Source organism: Myotis daubentonii, chromosome 13, assembly GCF_963259705.1.
Source record: "Myotis daubentonii chromosome 13, mMyoDau2.1, whole genome shotgun sequence".
NCBI classification, from domain to species: Eukaryota; Metazoa; Chordata; class Mammalia; order Chiroptera; family Vespertilionidae; genus Myotis; species Myotis daubentonii.
In genome coordinates, this window is record NC_081852.1 from 7,190,837 (window position 1) to 7,218,196 (window position 27,360).

Consider the following 27,360-nt stretch of genomic DNA (forward strand, 5'->3'; position numbering starts at 1 on the left):
AGACATGCCCCGAGGAGTCCCAGATTGAAGAGGGTGCAGGCCGGGCTGAGGGATACCACACCCCCATGCACGAATTTCGTGCACCGGGCCACTAGTCCTATATAATAAAAGCCTAATATGCTAAGTCTCTTGTCATCTCGTTGGCAATTCAACCAATCAAAACATAATATGCTAATGATACGCTAAGACCACTCAACTGCTCACTATGACATGCACTTACCACCAGGGAGCAGACACTCTGACTGGTAGGTTACCTTGCTGTTGGGATCCGGCCAATCGGGACTGAGCGAGACAGGCTGGATACACCCTGGAACCCTCCCATGGTCCCTCCCTGGCTGACCAATCTCCCGTGTCCCTCCCCAGCCCTGATTGTGCACTGGTGGGGTCCCTTGGCCTGGCCTGCACCTTCTTGCAATCCAGGACCTCTCGGGGGATGTCGAAGAGCCAGTTTTGGCCCAGCAGTGTAAAGACCAGTCCTATGATGCACACTGACCACCAGGGGGTAGATGGTCAATGCGGGAACTGCCCCCTGGTGGTCAGTTCGCTCCCATAGGGGGAGTGCTGCTCAGCCAGAAGCCAGGCTGGTGAGCGCAGCAGCAGTGGGAGCCTCTCCCACCTCCACGGCAGCCTAAGGATGTCCAACTGTCAGCTTAGGCCCACTCCCTGAGGGCTCCCGGACTGCAAGAGGGCACAGGCCGGGCTGAGGGACCCCCCTGGCCCCGAGTGCATGAATTTCATGCACCAGGCCTCTAGTTATGTATAACAGGATATTATCAAAATTAAGTTACGAACTTTTTATTAAAACATTTCTTACATACCGTTATATTGGCTGGGCCACAAAAATATTCGTTGTGGGCCCCATGTGGCCTGTGGCTCATGAGTTTGAGATGCTTGTACAGAATGCCTGCCCAGCGTGACTTTGAAAGGTCAAAATCATCAAAAGCAAGAACAGTCGGAGCAACCATCACACGGTGCACTCGGTGTCCTGGGCAGGTCCTAGTGCAGAGAAGGAGTACGAGGGGGAAACTAAGGAATCCAAATTCAGTCCAGACTTTAACGCATACTAACGTAATCACGCTGGTTCATTAATCACGACATATAAACCAGACCCGCGTAAGATGTTACTTTAGTGTGGGGCTTGTGGGAACTCTTCGAACTACCCTCACAACTTTTAGGAAATCTAAAACGGTTCTAAAATTAATTTTTATTATAAAAATATATTTTAAAATTATATATTTCACCTGAAATTTCACTGACAATGAAAACTTTCTTAATCTCAGTGCCTGAATTTTGGGATGGGATCAAAGTGGACCCAAACCCGTTGTAAGTAATAGGTCCCATTTGCTGAGTGCCCATGACATGCCAGTGTTGTAAGCGGTTTATGTGAGTTACCTCATTAAATGCTCCAAAGACCCTATTGGGCAGGGACATCTATTAGCCCATTTCACAAATGGGGACACTGAGGCACCGCAAGGTTACATAGGTTGTCCAGCTCACAAAGAAGCATGTGGCAGGAGAGCCCCCATGCTCGACCGTGGTTCTGCACTCTCAGAGGGACCACACCTGAGGAGAGAACCTGCCAGTTGAAATTCCAGGACCATGGACACTCAGACCCAAACGCACTCAGTGAAGCTCAATGTTGGTGGCCCGAGTGACTGCCCTGCACCCTGCACACAGCCTGGGAGAGGGCTGTCACCAGTGATAATGCACACGGGCAAAACCATATTCTCTGCAGGATGATTAATTTATCTGACACATCTGGGATTATGACACATGACTCAGAAGGGAGAGAACCAGCCAGCAGGATGGACCCGGGCACAGCTGGCCTGGCCCTTTCGGCTTCATGTGCAGGCACCAGCTCCTCACCTGCACCGGCTCAGCGCCCTCCGTCTGCACACTCCATCACCTCCGCTGACTCGCCCCTGCGCTCTCTCATGGGCGCCGGAGCACATTTGGAGCGACTTCCAACCTGTGTGTTTGTAACCCCAGTTCACAAGCTTGAACAGCTGCAGGAGTGTGGGCTCGCGCTCTCTCCAAAAGCAGCCCGTGCTTTGGCTGCTAGTAGTTGCAGACGAGCTGTAGACCTTTCCCAAGACAGGGCCCCAGGGTCCTCCACACCCGGGCACTGACACCAGGCCTAGGAGGTGGTGCTGAGCTGGCCTTTCCCTCACCCCCAAGCCTATCTGTCCACAAGTCTCGCCTCTTCACCTCCAAACAGCACCCCAAGCCCATCCTCCCTCTGCACCTTTGCTGCCAGCATCCGGCCCAGGCCACTCTCACCTCTTGCTTGAATTGGGCCAGGACTCTGAGGCTGAGGAGTGTTGTTGCATATCATGACTCACTTGAAAATCACAACTCTGATATTCTCCTCTCCATCTGCTGTTTGTCTATCTCTCAACTATTTTAAAACTTGGATGATGAAAAAGGATGCCATTTATTTACTTATGCCAGCCCCATATACTCTAGAATAGAACATACCAAAGAATATATTGGAATTCTATGATATGTATACTTTCAACACACATAGCAGAACATAAACACATACTGATTTAATTTTATGTATGGATTTAGTGTATGTACTAAACATTATCATTAAGTTTGTGGATATAGAGATTAATACAGACTTAATTTTTGATCTTGCCAGATAACCCTCCCCAGCTCGCCTTCTTCTCGCCCAAGTACTGGGTTCTGGCATCAGCAAAGCCACCTGCAGCCGCGTCACCTACGCAGGGATGGCTCTTCCTCTGGTGTCCAGGGTCATCTGTCCCCTCGGTTTTGGGCAGGATCCTGCCCACCAAGATGGGCTGTCTGGGACCCGCATGTGTCCTGGGGGCCCAGGGCCCACAGGCTTATTCCAGCCACTGGCCTCTGCTGGCACGCTCCCCATGCACAGCCCGAGGCCGTCGAGATGTCCCCACTGCAGACATCGCACCCAGAGACACAATCACTTCCCAGGCTGCTCCCAAGCACGCCAGGAGGTCTGCCCGCCAGCACCTCCATCCCCAGGAACCGGTCCCACGGCGAAGGGCTGTCGAGGGGGAGGGCTGTAGGACTGCCACAGAAGAGGGCCACGGAGCTTGGGTTTGGATATAAGCCCAGGAGACCCATTGCAAAGGGCCCCCAGCCCTTCCGCCTCCCAGCATGTTAGCCCCTACAACCCGAGGAGAGAGCACTGGCCTCCACACACTTCTCCGTGCTCTTCCACAGGAGGCCTGGTGGGAGATAAACACAACCAGAGCCCAGAAGAGGAGCTGGGAAAAGGTGGCAGAGGTGGGGACGGGGAGCGGACCCCACAGTTCTGTCAAGTCCACAGAAAATGAAAGGATTACTGAGCACTCAGAGGCATGCCCTTCAGTTCACAGGTGTCTCTGCCTTTCACAAAGCCGATATCTTAATTAAAATGCTGCCGAAAGAAACAAATCAGTGAGCAGAGAGCTTACACGGTGGTTTATTCTCTTACACACAGAAAATTGCGTATGATGATCGCATTGCTGCTTTCGGTTACCAGTTAGCAAAGGCTGCTAATGAGCTGCATTGTTATCAAGTCAGATGAAAGACGCCCTGGGAATCCAGGCAGATTGTCGAAAGGCAGCACTTCATCCTGTGATATAGCTCACCTGTCATCACACAAAAGGAGAGTAATCCAGTCCAAGGAGCACCGTCCATAGAACCACCCGATCTCTGCTGCGTGCAAAGGCACAGAGGGCTCCAGCCGCAGCCCCACAAACACAGGTCAGCATGACAGGGCAGAGCTGTGCGGACGGGCTGGCCCGCAGAGCCTTCCGTTGATGGGAACAGTAAAAAGATGTTTCCGAGCCTCGTTACAGTGTGAAAGGCACGCACACTGTAACAATAACCAGGGAGTAATCCTGTGAGTGTAACAACAATCGCTTACACTGGACTAGCTTTCTCTCAGGCACAGCATAGGCTTCCCATGCAATTCTGTACTGGCCCACCATGAGCCTGCAGGGCTGCCGGTCAGCCCGTGGCCAGCAGATGTGTCCTCTCGCTCCAGCCTGCCATCTCTTCTTTGGAAGATCAGTGTTTCGTCTATAGAAAGAGACTGCTCACGGTCTCCGTGCATCAGGGCGCCTACATGTTCCTGGGGCTTCTTCCGGCAGCTACGAAGGTGAGGCCAACAGTTCTGGAAAACGCCGCTTACCTGTCGCCAAGATGCTGGTGCTTAAGAGGCTGTGTCTTGAGTTTGGTTCTCATTCCCTGAGCATGCTCTGTGGGGAGGTTCCATCGACATGGAGTCCATGTCACCATGGAAGCCTGAACAGCTCAGCGTGGGTACCACGCAGGCAGGGAGGACTGACTGGCTTCCATCCTTCCTCACTCCTGGATGCGGTGCTCATGCCTCCCGCTGTGGGCAAGCTTCTTGCAAGAGAGGTGATGCTTTCCTCCAGGGCACAGGCACGACGGGTTCTGTTCATGCTATTATTTGCCCGGATATTGATGTCCATCACCAGCTTTGGACATTCAAATTCAAGACATTCCCCACGCTGCAGTGGGCGGTGTCAGACTGCCAGGCCCCGCCGGAAGTGGCTGCTCATTTAGAGTTCAATCACTTGTGCCTCTCTGGAAAGGAAGAGAACCATCCGGAAGACTTACTGACGCAATGACTATGCTGTAACTAGTCGTGACATATGCTATGTGACACACCATTAAACAGGTGTGAAAGGTCATCAGCAAATCTCAGCAAGGGGCATTTCCTCACGCAACACAGCGAGGGGCCTGGGGGCCAGTGGCTTCTATGGAAGAGGAGAGTTTTAGGTGAGCTCAACCTGCGGCTGCTTTCTGCCTACCAAGCCAAGACCACCACACCCATCCACCTCGATGACAAAAAGGGGAGAAGTCATTCCCCAAGGGTACTAGGCACATCGAAGGGAAAGTGCCACTTTGTGAACTTGAAGAGTTTGCAAGATCTGGGCAAACAGAAGAGGAACGGGAGGACAGGCCTACAGGAATGTAACTGGAAAGTGGTACCTTCAAGTCTGAACTATACGCTGTTATCGAGGTGAGGCGATGCTGTACTTAGTGCATCGGCTTTGACTGAGGGAATGCAGCACAGATATATATTAAAACCCAGGAACAGAGAAGAGCAGGTGAGCTCACCAACCCACATCGCAATACAGTAGAAAGTAGGGCCGAGACCCTGCGGTGGCCCCTCGCAGCTAAGAGCCTCCCAACACCTCCATTTTGTGACTGAACTCACCTCAACACTTAGTTTCACATAAATATTATCTATAGTTGTTGCAGAAAGACATATTTATGCCTACATTGCATACTTGCCATTCCATTGTGTGTATTTAGTCTTAATATCTTGATGTTTAATTAATATCGCCCCTTAGCAGAAGGATGGGGCAGAGGAAAACACCAACAGACCAGCACTTACCCACCCTTGTGTGGGGGAGCAAGGCAGAGGCTGGGGTTGCAGAGTTGAATGGCAGCAGAGCCGATGGAGAACAAGCAGTCGGAAAGGAGCAAGGATGGTAAGAAAGACCAGTGGGGAAAGGGCTTCTAAGAGTGGGCCTAACTGCGGTCAGGTGATGTGCTTCTTCTTGAAAGTATGATGGGCCAGGAGGACATAGCGTTTAAGTTGGCCTAGAGGCCAGGGCTCAACAGAAAGCTCATTCTTCCTGTTGTCTTGAACGAGTCCTGAGTTGAAAGGGCCCCTTCAGAGAAAGTCTGCAGTGGCTGTCCCTAGCCAGCAGCTGTGCTTGAATTCCTGATGCCCAAAGAAGATGGGCAGGCCATGAGACCATCTCCCCCCATCCCCGATGGCCCAGAGCTGGGGACAGACACCTGCGAGCCACCTCCCGGAGGAAGATGCTCTCTGCCAGGGCAGCCATTCCTCTTCAGGAGGCTATGTCACCAGCCTGGCAGAGCCAGCCACAGCCTGCAGGAGAAGATAAGCTGGGCAGGAGCTGGGAGAGCATCGCTGGCTAGATTAGCGGGTGAATTAGGCTGGAGACCTAGGCTGGGCATTAAGAGAAGGAGAAAGTCTTTTGGAGACGGCAGGATTACAGTGACGGCATAAACCCGAGTCTTCTACCACATCCTACAACAAGTATACAGATCAACAGGGCGAGGAGGAAAAGAAACAAAGGCTCTAGTAACAAAGGGTCTATCCAGCCTGGTTTGCTAGGAGAGTCCCCGGGTGCGCTAATGCCCGCTCATGCTGAAAAGACTTGTGACCAAATCCAACACACGTTTCTGATTTTAAAAACTCAATACAAGAAGAATTGATGGGCACTTCCTTAATGTGATAACATGCACATACTTCAGCCCTCAGGCCAGCGCTTACTTAATGGAAAGCACCGGTGTATTTCCCACCAAGATCAGGCACAAAACAAGTCTGCACACTGTTCTCACTGTTATTTAGCATTGATGTTCTTAGCAGATACGGTCAGAGAGGAAAAAACAATTACAGGCATAAGAATTGAAAAGATATGGAGTTTGACATGCCATCATAAAATTTAGAACATGACAAAGGTGACACTTAAATACCAAGAAGGAAACCAATGCAAACAATAGCAGTATCCAATAAGGCAGCTGCTACAATGTTAACCTGCAAAACCAATCCAAAGCAATCAATCACCAAGGAGGAGATGAACTAGGAAACTCCATTTACTAAAGCAACAAAAACATCAAATATTTAGGAATAAACAGAAACTGAAGTGTGGAAAACCCATGAGAGTAAAATCTGAAAAATCTTCTGGGCCACACAAAAACAGACTTGTAATTGCACACCAATATCCCTGATGAACATAAATGCTAAATTCCTCAACAAAATATAAGCAAATTGGATCCAGCAACATATTAAAAAGATCATACACCATGGCCAAGTAGGATTTATTCCAGAGATGCAAGAATGATACAATATTCTCAAATCAATAAATGTGATACATCACATAAACAAATTGAAAGACAAAAATCACATGAACATATCAATAGATGCAGAAAAAATATTCAACAAAATCCAACACCCATTTTTGGTAAAAACTCTCAGCAAAGTGGGAATAGAGGGATCATACCTCATCATAATAAAGGCCGTATATCAAAAATCTACAGCCAACATCATACTCAATGGGCAAAATCTAAAACCATTTTCCCTAAGAACAGGAGCAAGATAAGGATGTCCACTTTCACCACTCTTACTCAACATAGTACTGGATATCCTAGCCATAGCAATCAGACAAAAAGAAAACATAAAAAGCACCCAAATTGGAAAGGAGGAAGTAGAACTGTCATTATTCACAGATGACATGATATTGTACATAGAAAACCCTAAAGACCTCACCTAAAAACAACTAGATTTAAAAAATGAATTTGGCAATGTAGCAGGATACAAAATTAACACCCAGAAATCTGTGGCTTTTTTTTAATACAACAACGATGACTTCTCAGAAAGAGAAACTTTAAAAAGTCCCATTTACCATTGCAACAAAAAAATAAGATACTTAGGAATAAACTTAATCAAGGAGATAAAAGACCTGTACTCAGAAAATGATAGGACATTGAAAAAAGTGACGGGAAGATATAAGAAAGTGGAAGAGTATACTATGTTTATGGATTGGTAGAATTAACATCATTAAAATGTCCATGCTACTCAAAGCAATCTATAGATTTAATGCAATCCCTATTAAAATACCAATAGCATATTTTATAGATCTAGAACAAATACTCCAAACATTTGTATAGAACCCAAAAAGATTCCAAATATCTGTAGCAATCTTAAGAAAAAAGAACAAAGTTGTAGGGAATTTCAATACTAGATATCAAGTTATACTACAAAGCCACTGTAATCAAAATAGCCTGGTATTGGCACAAGAACAGACATACAGACCAACGGAATAGAACTGAGAAGCCAGACCCACTCCATTACTCTCAGTTAATATTTCACAAAGGAGGCAAGAGCATACCTTGGAGTCAAGACAGTCTCTTCAATAAATGGTGTTGGGGAAATTGGACAGATACATGGAAAAAAATGAAACTAGACCACAAACTTACCCTATACATAAGAAAAATCCAAAATGAATAAAAGACTTAAATGTAAGCTGTGAAACCATAAAAATCCTAGAAGAAAATATAGGCAGCAAAATCTCAGACATCTCACAGAGCAGAATTTTCACCGATACATCATCTAGGGCAGTGGTTCTCAACCTTCTGGCCCTTTAAATACAGTTCCTCATGTTGTGACCCAACCATAAAATTATTTTCGTTGCTACTTCATAACTGTCATGTTGCTTCTGTTATGAATCGTAATGTAAATATCTGATCTGCAGGATGGTCTTAGGTGACCCCTGTGAAAGGGTTGTTCGACTGCCAAAGGGGTCGTGACCCACAGGTTGAGAACCGCTGGCCTAGGGCAAGAGAAACAAAGGAAAATATAAACAGAAGGGATGACATCAAACTAAAAAGCTTCTGCCCAGCAAAGCAAGCCAACATCAAAATGAACCAGGAGCCCACCGTGTGGGAGAGCATATCTGCCAATGATACACCTGATAGGAAGTTAATTTCCAAAATATATGAAGTCTTCATACAGCTCAACAACAGAAAGACAAGCAATCCAATTAAAAAATGGGCAGAGGACCTGAATAGACATTTCTCCAAAGTGGGCATACAAATGGCCAAGAAACATGAAAAAATGCTCAAAGTCACTTATCAGAGAGATGCAAATTAAAACCACAATGAGGTACCATCTCACAACTGCCTAATGGCTACCATCAATAAGTCAACATACGACAAGTGCTGGCAAGGTTGTGCAGAAAAGGGAACCCTTGTGCACTGTTGGTAGAAATGCAGACTGGTGCAACCACTATGGAATACAGTGTGGAGTTTCCTCAAAAATGAAATATAGAGCTTCCATTTGACTCAGTGACCCCACTTCTAGGAATATATTCTAAGAGACCTAAAACACTAATCAGAAAGAATGTATGCACCCTATGTTCATAGCAGCATTATTTTTAATAACTAAGATCTGGAAACAGCCCAAAGGCCCATCAGCAGATGAGTGGATAAAAAGAGTTGTGGTACATTTATACCATGGAATACTGTGTAGCTGTAAAAAAAGAAGGATCTCTTAACCTTTGGAACCACATGGAGGCACCTGGAGAGTATTATGCTGAGTGAAATAAGCTAGTCAGAGAAAGACAAATATCACTTATTTGTGGAATCTAATGAACAAAATAGATACAGAGACATGGAAACATGCAGCAGACTGATGAATCTCAGAGGGAAGGCAGGGGAAGAGATTAACCAAAGAACTTACATGCATATATGCATAGACCATGGACAGACAGTGGTGTGGTGAAGGCCTGGAGAGGGCTTGGGAGTGGGGAGGAGGGGGTCAATGGGGGAAAATAGGGGACATCTGTAATACCTTCAACAATAAAGATAAATTTAAAAAAACAACACTGGGGGAAATAGGGCTGTTTTAAAAAATGATATTGAGATAACTGAGTTGCCAGATGGGAAAAAGAGGAAACTAAATCTTTATCTCATACTAAACACTGCAACAAATGCCAGTGGGCAAATAAAAATATAAACCCACACAAGGACTGGAAAAATTGTATATCTGTGTATATACTAGAGGCCCAGTGCATGAAAATTTGTGCACTGGGTGGGTGGTCCCTCAGCCCGGCCTGCCCCCTTTCACAGTCTGGGACGCCTCAGGGGATGTCCTACTGATGGCTTAGGCCTGCTCCCCAGGGGGAGTCTGGCCTCCCTCTGCAGGAAGCGACCAGGCCGATCAGGTGAAGGCCCCGCCCCATCACCCCACAGCTGCTGCCACTGCCGGCCGCAGCGGCTACAAGGCCTGAGCCCCGGGCCTCGCAGGTGCTGTGGCTTTGTCCAGGTGGATGTCTGGAAGATGTCCACCCTAATTAGCATATTACCTTTTTATTAGTATAGATAAAACATTTAATTTTATAAAATATTGTATATATGTAAAATTTTTAATCCATTATAATTTGTGAAATGAACACAAAAAGGGTAAGATAGAAACGATTGGCACCAGTTGCTCAAGGTGTGGTGGAGTGGACAGGGATGGGAGCAAGACCTCGGGGTGTGCATGCTCTTCATTCTCAAAAACACAATTAAACTAAAGGATTAAGAAAGAAAACAGGAACACAGCAGACAGACTCAATCAAATATTTCTCACTGCATCAAATTAGTAATGCAACCTCAAAGAGAAATAAACTCAATTTGAACACAATACTCTGTACACACAGAGGCTAAATTCCAAAAAAAAAAAAAAAAAAAAAAAGAGGAATGGTAAAGGAATGTTCAAGTTGCTAAGTAAGTGTGTAGCTGTGCACTGTTGTAACTCTGTCAGTGTGTATATTATATGATACAGCAAGCGAGTAAAAGCTTTCATATGGTTGAGAAGCAGAGCTTTCACTTTGGAGAAGCCAGGGGAAAATATAAAATAAGAAAAGCTTAAGAAGAACTTTAAGGTATTGAGTTTGTGATTTTAATATACATTTCCTGACTGTCCATTGAGGGGGTGTAGATGCAATAATGCTTCAGTAGCTATGAGCACACATTGTGCCCAGACCTTGGTTTGTGAAAACTATTCCACATCAAGAAAAGGAAGGGGAGAGAGGGAGAAAGGGAGAAAGGGAGGGAGGGAGGGAGGGAGGGAGGGAGGGAGGGAGGGAGGGAGGGAAGGAGGGACTCTGGGGGAAATGTGATTCCAGTCTGAGCAGGGACAGTACAAGGTGAACTGGCGTTACTGTGTTGTGTCAAAGTCTAGGAAATGCTCAGTGACTAATGGGGTCCTGTAAAAGCCATGAAGAAGTGACTTGTACTGGATAAACTTGGGATAATTAGAGCATAAAAAAGATTCATGATGGCAATGAATTAAAATGCACTGAAGTTCATAGGAATAATGTTCAACTAAATGAAAGAAAATGGGCTGGGGAGAAAAATTCCTTCTTTGTAGAATGCCAGCTGTTACATATAGAAGAAATGTTAGAATTAGAAACTAGGTATTTTGTAATTCCCAGTGAATAATTGATTCAAATGTAACTCATGAAGATACATTAAGTCACTGGGTGAAGAACTGTTGGGCACCCTTGGATTGCTTACTGGTTACCAGGGGGAATCTGACCTCAACTACGTGGAGTCCAGCAGTTGCTTCCTGGACCAGTGAGCAAACACAGCACCCCCCCTTCCCCCGGGGGCCTGGCGTGGGTGCCTCCTAAGGCGGCACCACAGAAGATGCAGGGTCACCTCTGTGGCAGTCTCGACAAAATTCTCCATCTGGATTTACTCAGAAGGACAGAACCTAACAAACCAGAAAACGGGACATCAGACAGGAACAGGCTTGGGTACTGCCAAACTGGCAATGCCTCAGGGCAGCGATTTTCGCCCCGTGCAACGCGGGAATGTTTAAAACCTGGAGTGCCCGGCTATTTATTCAGGAGCACCGGCCTCTTCCCTTCGACTGTCACATAAAAAATGACAACAGCCAACACAACAATAGCTGTCTGGTGTGAATGAATTAAAATGATAGCTATTTTTTTGTCAGATCTGCAAAAATATATCTTTTGGTGTGCCGCAGAATTTTAGTAATTAGTTATGTGCCATGAGATGAAAAAGGCTGAAAATTGCTGGCATATGGGGGGGAAGCAGAGGGGTTGTCCAATAATGAGAGAGAAAATAAAGAGACAAAATCAAATACAATGATCCTGGCTTAGGGAAACAGAGCTATAAAAGATGCTTTTTAAACAACCAGAGAACTTTGAAGATGGGCTGCGTAGATGATATTGAGTTATCATTCATTTTTCTAAACACGGCCATTGTATGGCGAGCATGTGGGAGGTAACAGGATAAGGTATTTAGGATGAAATGTCCTGGTGTCTATACCAGTTGTTAGTGGAGCAGGGGAAATAGATGTATACAGAGAAAACGCAAGTGGCAAGTACTACCTGTGACTCTAGGGCAGCGGTTCTCAACCTGTGGGTCGCGACCCCTTTGGGGGTCGAACGACCCTTTCACAGGGGTCACCTAAGCCCATCGGAAAACACATAGATAATTACATATTGTTTTTATGAATAATCACTATGCTTTAATTATGTTCAATTTGTAACGATGAAATTGGGGGTCACCACAACATGAGGGACTGTATTAAAGGGTCGCGGCATTAGGAAGGTTGAGAACCACTGCTCTAGATGAAGGGTGTGTATGTCTGTCTTTATTACACGGTCCTTTCTACTTTGTGGTTTATTTACAATGTTTCCCAAGAAGGGAGAATGAGGGCATGTGGGCAGCGCCGGAGGGCAGGCCAGCAGGCCCTGGGAGTGTGAACCAGAACCAAGGATTCGGATAACCCCGGAGGAGGTGCCTCCTTCCTGGGGAGCAGGTGCCCCCTCTGCTGGCCCCACCCTGCATGTGCAGGCCTTGTCCACTGAGACCCCAAAGCAGAGGTGAGCATCCGACGCCTCGCCAAACTGATAGCTTGATGACACAGAGAAAAGTTTGGAATTTTTTTTCATCAAATGGAGTAAATGGGCTATCTGTTTGACAGGCCTCTATCAAGAGAAGGTCTCAGTAAATAAAATTAAAAAATTAACGGCCTGAGCAGTGTGGCTCGGTGATTGAATGTTGACCTATGAACCAGGAGGTTAAGGTTCAATTTCTAGTCAGGGCACATGCCTGGGTTGCAGGCTCGATCCCCACAGAGGGACGTGCAGGAATCAGCCAATCAGTGATTCTCTCTCATCATTGATGTTTCTATCTCTCTCTCCCTCTCCCTTCCTCTCTGAAATCAATAAAAATATATTTTAAAAAATGAACTATCTTGCTGTTAAATCCCATTTTTCTCAGCTCTAATTGGGCAAATGCCCCATAGTTTCATTTTACATCTTGCCAAAGTTCCACCTGCTAGGATTTTCTGCAAGTGTCCCTAAAAGCGGCTGGCTCCTGGTCTCGCAGCCTCCCTGGCCCAGGACACGTGCCATTGGCTAGTGGCCGCTCCGCTCTCGTGGCGTGAGGCGAGCCACCGCAGGCCGGCCTGTCCTTCTCCTTCAGTCAGTGCTGACTCCTGCAACCAACTCACCTTTCGGAGAAGTTGAGGTTCGACCTGCAAAGCAGAAGAAGAGGGTAGACATCACTCCTATTTGTGATAAGTTATGGTAAGTGATTTATTAAATCGTTCCTGGGTGACAGAAAGCACATGCAGCTTTGCTGTAAGAGACTGGCTTGCCTGTCCTTCGGTCTAACTTCTCCCGACTCAGCCTGACTCCACCTAGTGTCAGTTTCAGAAATCTGAGTTGTGCCTCCCTTTGCTTCGAGAATCCCTGTGCTGGTGGGGAGCTCCCATAGGCCCCAGGCCAGGAGCAGCTCCCGCACACGGGGACGGCACGTCCCGGGGGAAGCTGGGCGGCCAGCGAGGCCCAGCCACCCACCTCTCCTCCTTCGCTTCTTCCTTCCTCCACCACCCGCTTCCTCCTGCTGCCTGCAGCCCCTCTCCCTGAACCGCAGGCACAGGGCTTGTTGCTGGGTGGCCATCAGCCACCTGGCCTGCAGTGTGGAAGTCGCCCCCTCCGGCTCTGGCATGTCAGAATGATCCAGAACTCACACACACGCAAGATGGAGGGTTCCCTCTGACCGGGTCACACACAGCAACAGGAAACCAGGGGCTACCTGCTTGGGTTGCACTGTCCACAGCAGATCTTCCCAAACTCAAGCGTGTGTCAGTCATTCGTCCCACATCATCACAGCCCCTGCCGCCCCACCCTGCTAGCGGCCCGCAGGCAGACACAGGGCCAGGGTAAGCAGTGGGCGTGGTGAAACCTGACATTCTTGTGAATTCCAGTTCTAAGAAGTCCCTGAAGCAGAGCCTGCGACCAGCTCTGGAGACTTCCAGGGGCCCTGGAGTTTCCAAAACTAAGTTTCCTGAACTCAGAGAGTCCCTCTCGGCGTGTGGGCGTCCGGCTGGCCAGGGAGCATGGCCCAGCCACTCTGCTGACGCTCCGTCTGAGTGTTCGCTCCATCGCCCGGACACAGGCCCGGAGTGGCCACATGGTCTGCAGCACATGCCCAGTGCCCAGGGCGAGCCCAAGCCCACTTGGCTGCTACACCCTCTCATGACACCTGCCCACAGCCAGAGGAGCAGAGTGGGAGGGGGGCCCATGGGAAGCGTTTCAGAAAAGGGCGGGGCTGCCAGGCCGGGAGCAGAACAGACGAAGCCGGAGGGACGTGGTCCCCCAGCAGCAGCCTTACCGTGGGGCTCTCTTCTTTGGCGCGATGGTATCTAAACAGAGAGAGCAGGGCGTTAGGAAGGAGGCGCTGTGGTCGGTGTGCAGCTCGCTCAGTGCCAGGCAACGGGGGGATGAGAGGTCGGGGGGAGGGGGGCAGAGCCAACTGGACTCGGGCAGGGTTAAGAGGCTCCCTAGGGAGTTGGGGGGCACTGGGGCAGTGGTCTTGAGCTGAGGGCTCCCCCCCCCCTTGGCACTGCCAGAGCCTCTCTATTCAGCTCCTGCCCATGACAACGCATAGCTTAGCAGGCAGGGGAGGCTAAGCCTTCCCTAAGCAGCCCGCCCTCCCCTCTTCTCCACCTGCAGCCCCTGGAGCTTCTGCCCTCAGGGGTCTGACATGCGCCTGCTCTGTGATGAAGAGGCTATAGCTCTCCCTCCCTCCTTGTTCGCAGGGATACAAAATCAATGGTAAACCAACTCCAATGGCAAACTGAGCCCCTCGTGCAATTAGACACGCTAGCATCCCAGGAAGGCCCCGAGAGCTGCTGCCCCCGCTTTCCTGGCCCAGACACCCCCCTCCCCCATGCCTTCTGCATATCTTCACAGATGACCATTGCATTTTCTGGAGACATGCTGAGGCATCTCCTTCCTCGCCCTCAGGAAAGCCTCATGGAAAACTGCATCATCCATCATCATGCCATTACCCCGTTCATGGGGGTGGCTTTTGCAGGCCCCGTCTTGAGACAAAAGGGTGTCAATCGCTGTTGCATTCTGCCATCAAAAGTCACAAACTGCGCTGGCTGGTGTGGCTCGGCTGTGTCCCATGCACCAAGTTTGCCGGTCGATTCCGGTCAGGGCACATGCCCGGGCCGGGCCTCGATCCCTGGTGGGCGGAGTGCAGGAGGCAGGCCATCCGTGTTCTCTCTCACAGGGACATTTCTCTCTCCCTCTCTCTCTAAAGAAATCAATAAAAAATCTTTTTAAAAAGCCACACACAAACTGACAGCTCAGCGTCTGCGTGCGCTGTGCCCTGCAGGTGCCTCCTGGATCGAGGACCACCGTTTTTGAAAAAATGCAACTGGCCACACAGTCAGTGCTGGCAGCCCCTTCCGCCCGCCAGCCTCACCACCCCCGGGATCGAGTCCATCTTTCCCACCTTCCTTCAGGAACCTGACTCTTAGGAAGCCGCTAAGGAGAAAAGCACGGAGACAGACAGAAGGACGGACAGGGCGGGGTCGCTATATTTCTTTGCAGCCGTGGCTTTTAGTTTTTCTCTACCAAGGGCTCTGCAGTGGCCCTGGGTGCCTTGTGGGGTGGCTGCCGGGAACATGCCCTTGTCGGGGACAGAGCCCGGCTGGACGCCCGTGTCCTTACCGCTGACTCCCACGTTTGCGCTCCGCAGGTCTGAGGAATCGAAATCGAACAAGTGCTTCCTGATCATGCAGATCTTCAGGGCCAGGAAGCCCGCCGAGATGGCCACCCCCAGCGCCGTCCCGATGAGGGCGTATTTGATGTCTGAAGGGTGAGGAGACATTGAGCGATGGCTCTGAGGGGCAGCACCTGCCAAGGGCGTCCAGGCAACCTCCACATTCTGGACGAAGCCCACAGTCACGCGTGTGACCACTGAGGCCGACCTAACGTCCACTCTCCGGAGGGCACATCGGCTCCGGCTCCTTTACCCAGATTCTCCTCTCGGAACTCCGCCCGGGTTCCCTGGGCTGTGGGGTCCCTTCCAAGGGGCCAGTGGTTCCTTCCTCCGGCCTCCTGAGGCCTTGCTCACTACACTTCCATTAGGCCCTCTCATTGCCTGCTCTGCGAGTGCTGAAGGCAGAGGAAGGAGGCCCGGCTGCCGGAGAACCTGCTGGCCGCTGGGGAGCACAGGGCTCCCTCTAGTGCCCGGTGACGGGCCGGGCTGACCAGGGAGGCCGCTCTCCCGCAGGAGGACACCCTGCCTGCCATTGGACTCCCCGCTGGAGAAGAGCTGATGGTGCGGGGGGGGGGGGGGGGGGGGGGCTGGGCACAGAGCAGGGCCAAGCCTGCTGTTGGGACAAGGCTGCGGGCAGGCCAGTAGGTGCTGGAGCTGCACATCAGAGTGTGGACAAAGGTGGCCCGAGGACTCACATTCCCTTAGGACAGGCCCTTGGGCAGGACAATGTCCAGGAGAAAGCTGCACTAGCCGCTCAGGCAGGCCTGCGGGGAGTGCCCTTCCTCTGTGTGACAGCTGTAAGAGGCCCACCGCTGCCCCACCCGCCTCGTCTCCCCGGCAGAATCAGCTGGGCAGGCACCTACCAGTTTCGGCCCCAGTGGACTTGCCCGTTGCCAACACTTGAGCTCCTCCAACATCTGCAAAGAAAGAAAACCCCGAGTCTGTTAAAGCAGAACCGCTGGTGTGAGCAGGCCAGGCAGGGCTGGGGGGCCAGAGCCTGTCCCCGGCCACCCCCTCCCGCACGTCGGGAAGGCCTGCTGCAGGGACCGCTCCTGCTGGGCCGCCACCCTCAGGGGCACAGAGGTGGCCCTGGCTGCCTCCGACCGTCTTGGAGTCTTGATGGATTGCCAGAGCCCCACAACACCCAGGCCGGGAGAGAGGGTCCGTTGGTGCAGTGAAGCCAGGCGGGAACTGGGACAGAGAAAGAAGAAAGGACACAGGTCAGAGTGAGTGAGGTGAAAAGAGCCAGAGAGCCAGGAACAAGGAGAGAAACGCAAGGAAACGTGCGCACAGGGACACGCGGAGGGTGCGCCCAGCTCAGCCTGCAGGCCGGAGCAGGGAAGGAGAAGAGGAGGAGGAATGTCTAGTGTCAAAAGGCCTGGCACCCAGCACCCTTCCTCAACCTCGCCCACCAGTAACCCTGACCTCTCAGCTCCTGGCCCTCTCTAGCAGGGAGCCCATGGCCTGGGCTCAGTTCAACCCCATGCTCCATCCTGTGTCCACCCCAAGCCCCAGGGCGCCCCTACATCCTCAGCCCAAACAGGCTCTCCAGGCTGCCCTGCCTCCGGCCCAGGGTCAGGGACTGAGTGAGCACCCGTCCTGGCCACTGCTCTGACAGCTGCAGGCACTCAGGCAGGCCACATCCCTCCCCAGGAATCCCTGCTGGCCAGCTGCTGCAGGCAGCCTGTCCCTTCTGGGGGAGGGAAATCCTCCAGGCAGCCCTCCCCCTGCACTCCATCTCTGCCCTGAGCTCTAAGGAGCCGCTGTGTGAGGTCCACCCTGAGCTGCTAGCCAGCCGACCACACCCCTGCCTCCTGGGCCTTAGGCCCCCTGCAAGTCCCACGTGCTGATTTTCCCAGGCTCTGCAGTGGACGGAGGATGGAGGAGGATGGAGGGCCCTCGCGGGGCTGGCCTGCAAGAACAGCCAGGGGCTCTCAGTGCTCCCACGGTCGGATCTGAGAGAGACACGGGAAGAAGCCAGAGCCACTGCACTTGGAAGTTCTGGGTTCTCTTCAAACAGGAAGAGGGAGCCAGCATTCAGAGGACAGGCTCTCAAACCAGGGGAGGTCCCCGCTGCTGAGCCAGAGCTGGCTGTCCCAAGGCTGGTCTCCCGGGGGGCAGGCAGGACCGAGCCAGCCGGCAGACACACGGGGCAGTGGTAGTAGGCACAGTGCGCGTAGGCAGTGCTGACCAAGTCTGCCTTGGCGGCCGGCGCTCCTTGCACTGTCCGGCTGAGCCCGGAGCGGGGGAGCCGAGGCGAGCACTGTCCGGCTGAGCCCGGAGCGGGGGGAGCCGAGGCGAGCACTGTCCGGCTGAGCCTGGAGCAGAGCAGGGGCTGCCTCTCCCCAGGGGGCGGCTCAGGCTCCAGGGTGGCCTCACCCACAGTGTCTGCATGTGCCCAGGTCGGGCTCTGAACCCAGGAGCTCTCGCCAGGCACACACCGGAGGCTATGCCTGCCAGAGGCTGCCTCCTTTGGCTGAGGTGCACAAAGGCACTGTGGCTGAGTCTAGGGTCTCTGCTTCTTCCTCATGCCCATTGGGGCATGCTGTTGCCAGACGACCTGATACTCTACCACCACTCCTCCCTTCCCCCCCTCAAAAAAACCAGCTGGTTTCCAGCCCCCTCTCTGCAGCCCCTCCCACCTCAGTCCCGCAGAGCACCCTCTGCAAGTCCTTCCCCACAGGAAGGAGCCTCCTGCAGGAGTCAGTGGGGGAGGCCCGGGGGCCCCCTGGGTCCCCCATGGAAGGGCAGCCAGCAGGCCTGCTCCCTGCTCCAGAGAGTGAGCGGAAGGCGCAGCGAGGCCTTGGCCCATCTCCCTTGGAATCTGACCCGACCCTCGCAGCGCCGTCCCTGACATCTAGAGCCCGTGCTGCGCACCCCTGTTGGGCCCGCCCGCAGGGGGGCCGCACTCTGCGCGCCCTATTTGCGAAGAGTCGGGCTGTGTGGTTGCAGCGTGGGGCCGTGGGGCCGTGGGGCAGTGGGGTCATGGGGCAGTGGGGCCGTGGGGCCGTGGGGCAGTGGGGCCGTGGGGCCGTGGGGCCGTGGGGCCTTGGCGCCGTGGGGCAGTGGGGCTGTGGGGCCGTGGGGCCGTGGGGCCGTGGGGCAGTGGGGCCGTGGGGCCGTGGGGCCGTGGGGCCTTGGCGCCGTGGGGCCATGGGGCCGTGGGGCAGTGGGGCTGTGGGGCCGTGGGGCCGTGGGGTCATGGGGCAGTGGGGCCTTGGGGCAGTGGGGCCGTGGGGCCGTGGGGCAGTGGGGCCGTGGGGCCGTGGGGCAGTGGGGCCGTGGGGCCGTGGGGCCGTGGGGCCGTGGGGCAGTGGTGTGCATGGCACTCCGATGTTGTTCCATATGTATCTGAACTAAAATAGGGAAAGGTGGCCGGAGTGTTTGTCAGCTGAGGCCTGGCCATTCTCACCTTGGAACTTAAATATTGCAGAATGGCTTCTACCTTTGTATTTCACAAATTCCCACATTCTCAGCTACAAGAAAGACCCCAGTGTCTAGAAGAGGCATTCGTCACCCCCTAGCTGAGTCCACACTAGGAGCGAGACACTGCCATGTGCTCCCAATGGCCTGACAGGGAAGACAGGGTTGCCCCGAAGAGGAGGCCAGCGTCATTGGTGATCCTGACACCTGCCTGAGGACCTCGCCTCACAACCGGAAGGGAGTCTGAGCGGCTCCTGTGCGGTGGACACTCGCTGTGCGGCTGGCCTGCCTCCCCTGACCTTGGCCCCTCAGCTACTGGCAGCACCTGGGTTTTCCTCTGGGAATCACCTGCATGCGATTGCCCAGGGCTGGCTCCAGGATGGACCTGTGACCCATCCTGATTAATTAGCATATTCCTTCTTCCCGTCAGCAGTGATTGGTCATGGGCAGGGCAAGTGATCCAATTCAGGTCAGTGAGACTCAACTCTGGGACTTCAGGGACAATATGAAGAAACAGGGGCCTCTTCCGGAATTGGTCCTTGTGGGCTCAGAGAGGCCCCCTGGTTGGAGGGGACCTGTGAGATGGAAGCGCCCCCAGAAGAGGGTCAGACTGGGACCAAGTCCTAAAGACAGTTCTGAGCCCTTGAATCTAGCTGTGCCTAAAGCACCTCTTTTCTTCTTGACGATTCAGTCACCTCAGAGGGCAGTTAGGGGCGATCAGGCAGGCAGGCAGAGAGGTTAGGGACAATCAGGCAGGCAGGCAGGTGAGTAATTAGGAGCCAGCGGTCCCAGATTGTGAGAGGGGTGTCTGACTGCCGGTTTAGGCCCGATCCCTGTGGTCTGACATCCCCCGAGGCATCCCCAATTGGATTGGGTACAGGCTGGGCTGAGGAAACACCCCCTCTGTGTACAAATTTCATGCACCACGCCTCTAGTATATATATGTGTGTGTGTGTGTGTGTGTGTGTGTGTGTGTGTGTGTGTATATATATATATATATATATATGATTGCTTAAATGATTGCTACAACAGGACAACCAGACCAGATAACCGGCCAGTAGCTATAACATGCACTGACCACCAGGGGTCAGACACTCAACACAGGAGCTGCCCCCTGGTGGTCAGTGCACTCCCACAGCCAACCTCCTGCAGTCCCTCTCCCTGGCCGGCTGGCCCCAATCAGCTCTAATCGCCAGCCAGGCCGAGGGACCCAACCCGTGAACGAATTTGTGCACCAGGCTTCTAGTCTATATATATATAAAAGCCTAAGAGACCATTTGAGTATTTCACTGTTCAACCGGTACCTATGACGTGCACTGGCCTGCAGGGATCAGGCCGAAACCAGCAGTCTGACATCCCCTGAGGGATCCTGGAATGCAAGAGGGCACAGGCCAGGCCGAGGGACCCCACTGGTGTATGAATCCATGCACTGGGCCTCTAGTACATAAATGAAAAGGAAAGGGTAACTCAGAAATTGTCCACACAAGTATGACCACCTGGTTTTTGCCCAGGGAGCAACATCAGTTCAGCATGCTGAAGCAGCTAGGTGTTTATGGGGAATAGTATCTTGACCTAAATTCACAAAGGAACTTAAAGTGGGTAAGAGATTTAAACGAAAAGTATAAAACTATATCACTGTTAGAAGAAAATGTAAGATAAAATCGTGATGACTTGGAGCTTGGTGAAAGCTTCTCAGACATGATATCAAAAGCATGATCCATAAAAAAAAATCAGTAAATTAGACTTAATTAAAATGAAACATTTTTGCTGTGAAAGACCCTGTGAAGAGAATGAAAGACAAGCTAAGGGACTGGGAGGACATATTTGCAGATCATATATCTGATTAAGGACTCATGTGGAATATATTAAGAACTCTTAAAATTCAGCATTTAAAAAAAGACAACACAAAATAAAACAAAACAACACACAGGCAATCCATTTAGAAAATGAGCAAAGCCATGACGAAAAGTCTCTCCGTATCAGGAAATCTCTCTTGCTTCCTGGGGCCCAGCGTCTCCCTTTCCCCAGGCTGACTCTCTGAGAGGTGAGGTATTCGTTTCCTGTGTTACATTGTGGTGATTTGTTACACAGAGAAAGAAACAATTCATCAAGAGCTCTCGCTCTCACTGGAATCCGCACACCATCTGAGCCATCCTCTTGGCAGGAACCTGGAGCCGGGGAAAGCTGTCAGGAAAGATTTTTACAAAGATCTCAGGGACTCTGGGCCAAGGAATAGAGTGATGACTTTGACTTGTAAGATAAAAACGAATTTAATTCTCTGTACCCTGCCTCTGCCATCTTTTCATTATAAATTAAGGGGAGGGAAAAGGCTGTTCTCTTCAATAACTCTGGCTCCTTTAATGAAGGATGTTTTAGGCAACTGGAACATAATTAAAGTGATATTGTATTTCTTTTATTAACGTGATTATAGTAATGCATAGATTTCAGCGGGTGCTTTCCAACGGGATTAAAATGGAGACAGATGGCTGGCATTTGGGTTGGAATTAGAGTCCATAGAAATATATTACATGCCAGCTTTGTAAAAGGAAGGTGCAGCCCAGCCGGTGTGGTTCAGTGGCTGAGCGTCGACCTAGGAACCAGGAGGTCAAGGTTCTACTCCCCCTCAGGGCACATGCCCAGGTTGTGGGTTCGATCCCCAGTGTGGGGTGTGCAAAAGGCAGCCAATCAATGATTCTCTCCCATCATTGATGTTTCTATCTCCCTAGCCCTCTCCCTTCCTCTCTGAAATCAATAAAAATATATTTTAAAAAATAAAAATAAAAAGGAAGTTGCAAACCTCTAATAAAATGTCTAAAAATTTTATCAGTTGTTTTCAATAGCTATTCTTAGAGCAATATTTTAGCAAACTTTAAAAATATTGATCGGTTGATGGTTAAATTGCACATAATTTATTTAGCACTGTGACAAGCACAATCCAAAACCTACTTGTAAGTCTCTGTCATTATGCCCAAAGCAGCCAGCCTTTCTCAGCTGGTGTCCTGTGGCTCCACTGTGACGCTGCAGGGCACAGGGCAGGGTGCCGCTCTCGGGTGGGGAAGGGAAACCAGAATCTAACCATTAGGCTATCGTGCAGGCCCCAAAGGTTCTATGAAAAATGTCCTGTGAAAGAAAGGGAGGGAAGGTCTAAAATGCCAATGTCATGAAAGAGCAAAGGCTGAGATGTGAGGTCACAGAAGGCGACGGGCGTGGCTGCCGCGCGGCGCCCAGCCTCCTCCGCCGGCTTTGGCTCAGGCGCAGTGAAAGCTGCAAGGGCGCCATGGGTCAGCCGGGGCCATGGCAGGTTATGTAACAGCATTTGTCGCTGTTAAATTTCCTGAAGCTGATCGCTGTGCTGTGCTTATATAAGAGATTACCTCTGGGGAAATACACATGAATGTTTTTAGGGGTTAAAATAAAACACACACACACACACACACATGTTGTGTGCAACTTACTTTCAAATGGCTCAGAAAGAAAGTTCTCTCTCTCTCTCTCTCTCTCTCTCTCTCTCTCTCTCTCTCTCATAGATTTGATTATATCACATTTAGAGACTTCTGCAGAGCAAAGGATGCCACGAAGATGAAAGATAAACAACATACTGAGAGAAGATATTTGCAAATATTTGCAACACATGGCACAGACAAATAATTAATATCCAGAAAAAATACACAGAAGACCAATAACCAAATAAAACTAAAATGAAATATACAGAAAAGGAACCTAACTGTGTGGTAAATATAGGAAATGGTTCTTCTCATTAGTAATCAGGAACACATAACCTGGAAACTTGGCAATAACGTTTTACAATCCCCCCACTGGCAAAGCATGAGAAGTCTGACCACACCGAGTATGCTGGATCTGTGGGGGGGCAGAGAGCCCAGCCCTCCCGGTGGGAAGCGATTTGGCAATAACCAATAAAGGGAGCCATGCACACCCTGACTCAGCATCTCCTCTCCCAGGTGCGCCTCCTGGCACACACTGCACCCCAGTCCCGGGGGCGGGACCAGGAGGGCTGGTGGCAGCAGCACAGTCATGGAAAGCGAGGAACCACTCAGCCCCACTAGCACCAGAAAGGACAAGGAAGCCACATGCAGTGTGGGGACCAAGGGCACAGGCAGCTGCACGAGTATGTCTGGTTCATGTGGTCAGATGGGGTGGGCGCTGCCGCGTGTGGAGTGTGCTGTGTGCACCCAGGTCATGTCTTTACCACCTAGAACGTGGCACAGGAAGTACAGCCAAACCCAGGCGCGGGGGGGGGGGGGGGGGCGGTAGGGCCCAAGACAGAGGAGGGAGCCAAAAGGCTTCAACTCCATGTCTGATGTGGTTTCTTTGCTGAACATGTCAACTTATCATCTAGATACTTTTAAATACATTTACCTTTAAAACAACCAAAGTTTTAAATGTGTTAATTCATGATGTCGGGTCCATGAATGTTTGTTATATTGATCAGTTTTTTAAAATATTTTTAGTCCTGGCCTGTGTTACAGGGACACAGGTTCAATTCCCAGTCAAGGCAAATCGATGAGTCGCTCTCACATTGATGTTTCTCTCTCTCTCCCTCTCCCCCGCCTCTCTTCCTTCCCCTCTCTCTAAAAATCAATGGAAAAAATATCCGCAGGTGAGGATTAATAACCAAAGATACCTTTAGGACATTCAAAAACCGTTGTTTCTAAACTGTCCCATTACTGTGGGGGTCCCCTGAGAGCCTGATGTTCCTGGGGTGACAGGCAGAGATCCTCCTCGCTGTCCCTGAGGCCTCCCACCCACCCTCACTCGGCCCCTGAGGGACCGGCTGGGCGCCTGGCCTCCAGGTCATCATTAGTAAGTTGTACTGGGTAACCCCTAGGGCCCTCCCCCAGCCCATTAAGGGAAAACCCTTCTCCTTGCTGCTTTCAATAGGCTGCCATGTTATACTTTTGTTGTTCACAGAAATTTATTTATTGGAATTATGAATATATATGATCATTATGAAAAATTCCAACCCAGAGAAACTAAAAAAAAATGCCGGGTCATCCTATTTTCTATGAAGAATAAAGGATACTATTCACCATTTGCAGTCAGGTTTTGGTTAGGTGAGCAAACAACCGCAAAATCTAACCGCACCGTCGTGACCGCCGAGCTGCGGGCGTGTCACTCCTCGGTTCCCATCAGGCCTGGGAGTGTCTTTCACCAAACACCCTGGGTGTTTGAACCACAGAGCACAGGGTGTGAGCCAGATTCCTGCCGATATCACTGTTTCTGCTTTTCACTGTGGTCAGCAGTGCTGGGTAAGAGTCTATTAAATATTCGGGGAGCTTCGCCCTATTATTTCATTAAGATAAACCCTGAAGTTGGGATTTCTGGGTTACTGCCAAATTGCCTCTGGGAAGGTTGGATCAATGAGTTCCCTGAGAATCCGGTGGTGAGAGTGCAGCCCATGTCAGATGCTGGCTGCGGGCTGGGTGCTCAGCACGCGGGACAGAGCGAATTCCCTGCCCAGCCCTGGGAGGGGTGCTGTCAGCATCCCCAAGTCACAGAGAGGAAATGCACCCGCGGAGATGAGCAACCTGCCCCTCTCTGAGCTGCTGAGTCCAGCCAGGGCGGATGCTCAGGGGCTAAGGGCAGAGGCTCACTCCTAACCACTTCTCTGCTAGGAGTTCTGAAAGCACCACTGGCTGGGACACCGTGGCCACGTCCTAAGAGCCTCACCGGTAAAATGCAGGCAAGAGCGGGACCTGCTCCCGCTGCTGTGGGCAGAGTGAGCACATGCAGCGTCTAGCGGAGACAGCAGGCCCGCACGCCAGGGAGGCACTAGGAGACCTCAGGCGTGTTTGCTTCTTTCCTTATTGGTGAGCTCGAGCACTGGAAAGCTTACTATTGGTTGGTAATTCTTTGTATAATCTGCACATTTTGGGTCGGGCTTCTTAAACTTAACTTCCTTTTCCCACAGGACAGATGATCTAAATAGGTCAAAAGCAGAAGGGGGCTTAGAACTTCTGCCACTTTACTGAGTGCACTTGTCACGAGCTGCCCTGCAGGCCCTGGTCTTGCTCGCTGGGCCTCCCGTCCCTCGTTGCCACTGTCAGGGAGCGTCCCCATGTGTAATGTGGTGGGTGCTGTGGCTGGCTGTCTGCAGTTTTCTGCTGGGCTTGCTGCCGGCTTCAGAGTCCCTCCGTGTGAGTAACGTGAGGCGGCCTGCTTGCCTCTGAGTCTTGGCCCAGGGCGAGCTCTGGGAAAGAGCACCCTTGTCTACATGAGGCGCCCATTGCCTTTTTAAGACATAACAGTTGCTGGCAAAGGGGGTTTTGCCAAGTTGCGTGGCTCTGGCCTCCCCTGCCTGCCTCCCTCGAGCACATTTCTACCGTCCCTCTGTGCCTTCCCTCTGCCCCTCTCGGTTTCTCCCTGTGTCGCTGGCCATCTGCGTCTCCCCCCACATCTGGCTGCGCTTTTCGCTGGCCTCTGCCTCTGCCCTGGTCCTTCTTTGATGCACAGGGTTAGAGGATAAGGAACAAAGGTGCCTCCGGGTAAGGCGGCCGCTTCCCTCCCTGACAGAGGCCCCCACCAGCTGTAGAGGGGCATCCACAGGCCTGCATTTTCTCATCTTGTGGAATTATTTTGATTTGACTTAAGTTGAACTTCATGTGCACACTCTCCTAAAAGATAAGCATTATCACCCATTCTATTGGCTCAGAAACTGATGCTCAGAGGGCCTGAGGTTTGCTCTGTGGGCAATGGAGCCCCCATGGTCACAGCCAGAGATGTCTGGGTCCCAAGCCCAGAGCTCTTCCTGCCACATCACCCTTTCCGGTTCTCCCAGGCCCGGTAGCATTTGTAAGCTGCAGCTGGAGTGAACCAGACAAGAGCAATGCTCGCTGTCCATCAAAGTGAGCACAGGGACACAGCCATGCTTCAGGGACTGAGCCCGAGTGGGCAAATGCTCACCCCGTTCCCCACCCCACCCCCAGCAGAGTAACCCCCCTCACCGCACCCCCACTTACCCAGGAGGAGGAGGAGGGTCCTCAGAAGGCCGGCCACCCAGCCCATGCTGGCTGCTCCTGGCCCCGCAGAGCGGCCCCGGATGCTGTGTGGCCCGAGCTCCTGGGGACCACAGCCAAGCCCGCAGGTCGAGGGGGAGGAAGCCGCTGCCACACCCCACGCTGCTTAGTTCCTCCCCAGCCTGCCTGTGGGCAGGGCTGCCGGAAGGCCCGACCCGGTCTCTGCCAGGGGGTGGAGGGCTGTGGCCCACGGTGAGGGCCACTGAGACATGTTAGGCACTGGTTTGCCTCCTGTAACCCGCCCCCACCCTCCCCCCCCACCCCCCACACAAACACACACACACACACAGCACAAGACGGAAACACAGCTGGGTGCAGATTCCTGCCCAGAGACCCAGGCCTGGGAGGAGGGAGTGGGTAGAGGGAGGACAAGGATGTGGGCAAAGCCGCTGGGCCTGGTGCCCAGCTCCTGCAGGGGTCAGTCCCCGCCTTGGGCAGGTCAGAAAGCTGCCCTCCCCGGCCCACGTCTCAGAATAACATTTTAAATTCCTCAAATAAAGTGTAGGGATTATAAAAGAAGCCAGCTAATACTGAAATGCGGTTATAAAAATACTTAGAAAAAGGACTCATGACATAGAAATATATGTGCTTCTATGTCCACCCAGTAAGTGGGAGGGCAACATCTACCGCACTGACGCCGGAGGGTGTGACGCGCAGGCGTGTGCGCACTGGGCGCCTGGGCGATGCCCACACTGATGCAGAGGGGGCACGGGGTCAGGCTGGCGCTCCCAGGAGGAAGGCGAACTTTCCAGGAGACGCTGCCGACAGACGGGACTTCCCCTCCAAGCGCACAGGCCCGCGGGGCCCAGGCGTCTGTTCTCCTTTTGACACCCGCCAAGCCACGAACTCAAGTGTGTAAGAAAGGCCGCTGTTTGACAGTGCAACCTGGGACTATGGTTAGCAGAAGTAAGAAGGTAAAGGAAAGAAATGTAGGCATTTAGGGGCAGGCCACAGGGAATCATAGAGATAAATGTGATCCGGCCTCGCCATAAATACATATATACGTGGTGTTGTTTCACTCATTTCCTCATTATAAAAGTTATTCTTATGCCTTTACAGATGGCTTAATTTCTTTCCTTATCTCTGTGTAACTGTACACAGTTCTGTTGCTGACCCAAGAATAATATTGTGATTCTAAATTTTCTCAAATATGTCCAGGTCATGATAAAACGTATAAAGCCCATGAAGGTACTAATGCAAATTTCATTATTAAAGTAATTAATCCTGAAATAATGAAAGCAGCAAAACCCAAAAGCAACTTTCATTT

The 27,360-nt window shown here is 51.4% G+C and overlaps 1 protein-coding gene across 2 annotated transcripts; it reads right to left on the reverse strand.

Annotated features, from left to right (window-relative positions):
• Positions 1-3,432: 3,432 nt before the first annotated feature.
• Positions 3,433-26,288, reverse strand: TMEM273 (transmembrane protein 273). Of its 2 annotated transcripts, XM_059662084.1 has the most exons (6): positions 26,037-26,283; positions 16,500-16,553; positions 15,585-15,725; positions 14,236-14,266; positions 13,070-13,093; positions 3,433-4,581 (listed from the first exon to the last, which is right to left on the reverse strand). In XM_059662084.1, exons 1-6 carry the CDS (start codon positions 26,080-26,082, stop codon positions 4,557-4,559), a joined length of 321 nt encoding a protein of 106 aa, XP_059518067.1. In that variant the 5' UTR covers positions 26,083-26,283; the 3' UTR covers positions 3,433-4,556. The 2 variants fall into 2 exon arrangements, with proteins under 2 accessions (XP_059518067.1, XP_059518069.1); XM_059662086.1 differs by lacking the exon at positions 13,070-13,093 and having other exon boundaries at positions 26,037-26,288.
• Positions 26,289-27,360: the final 1,072 nt, after the last annotated feature.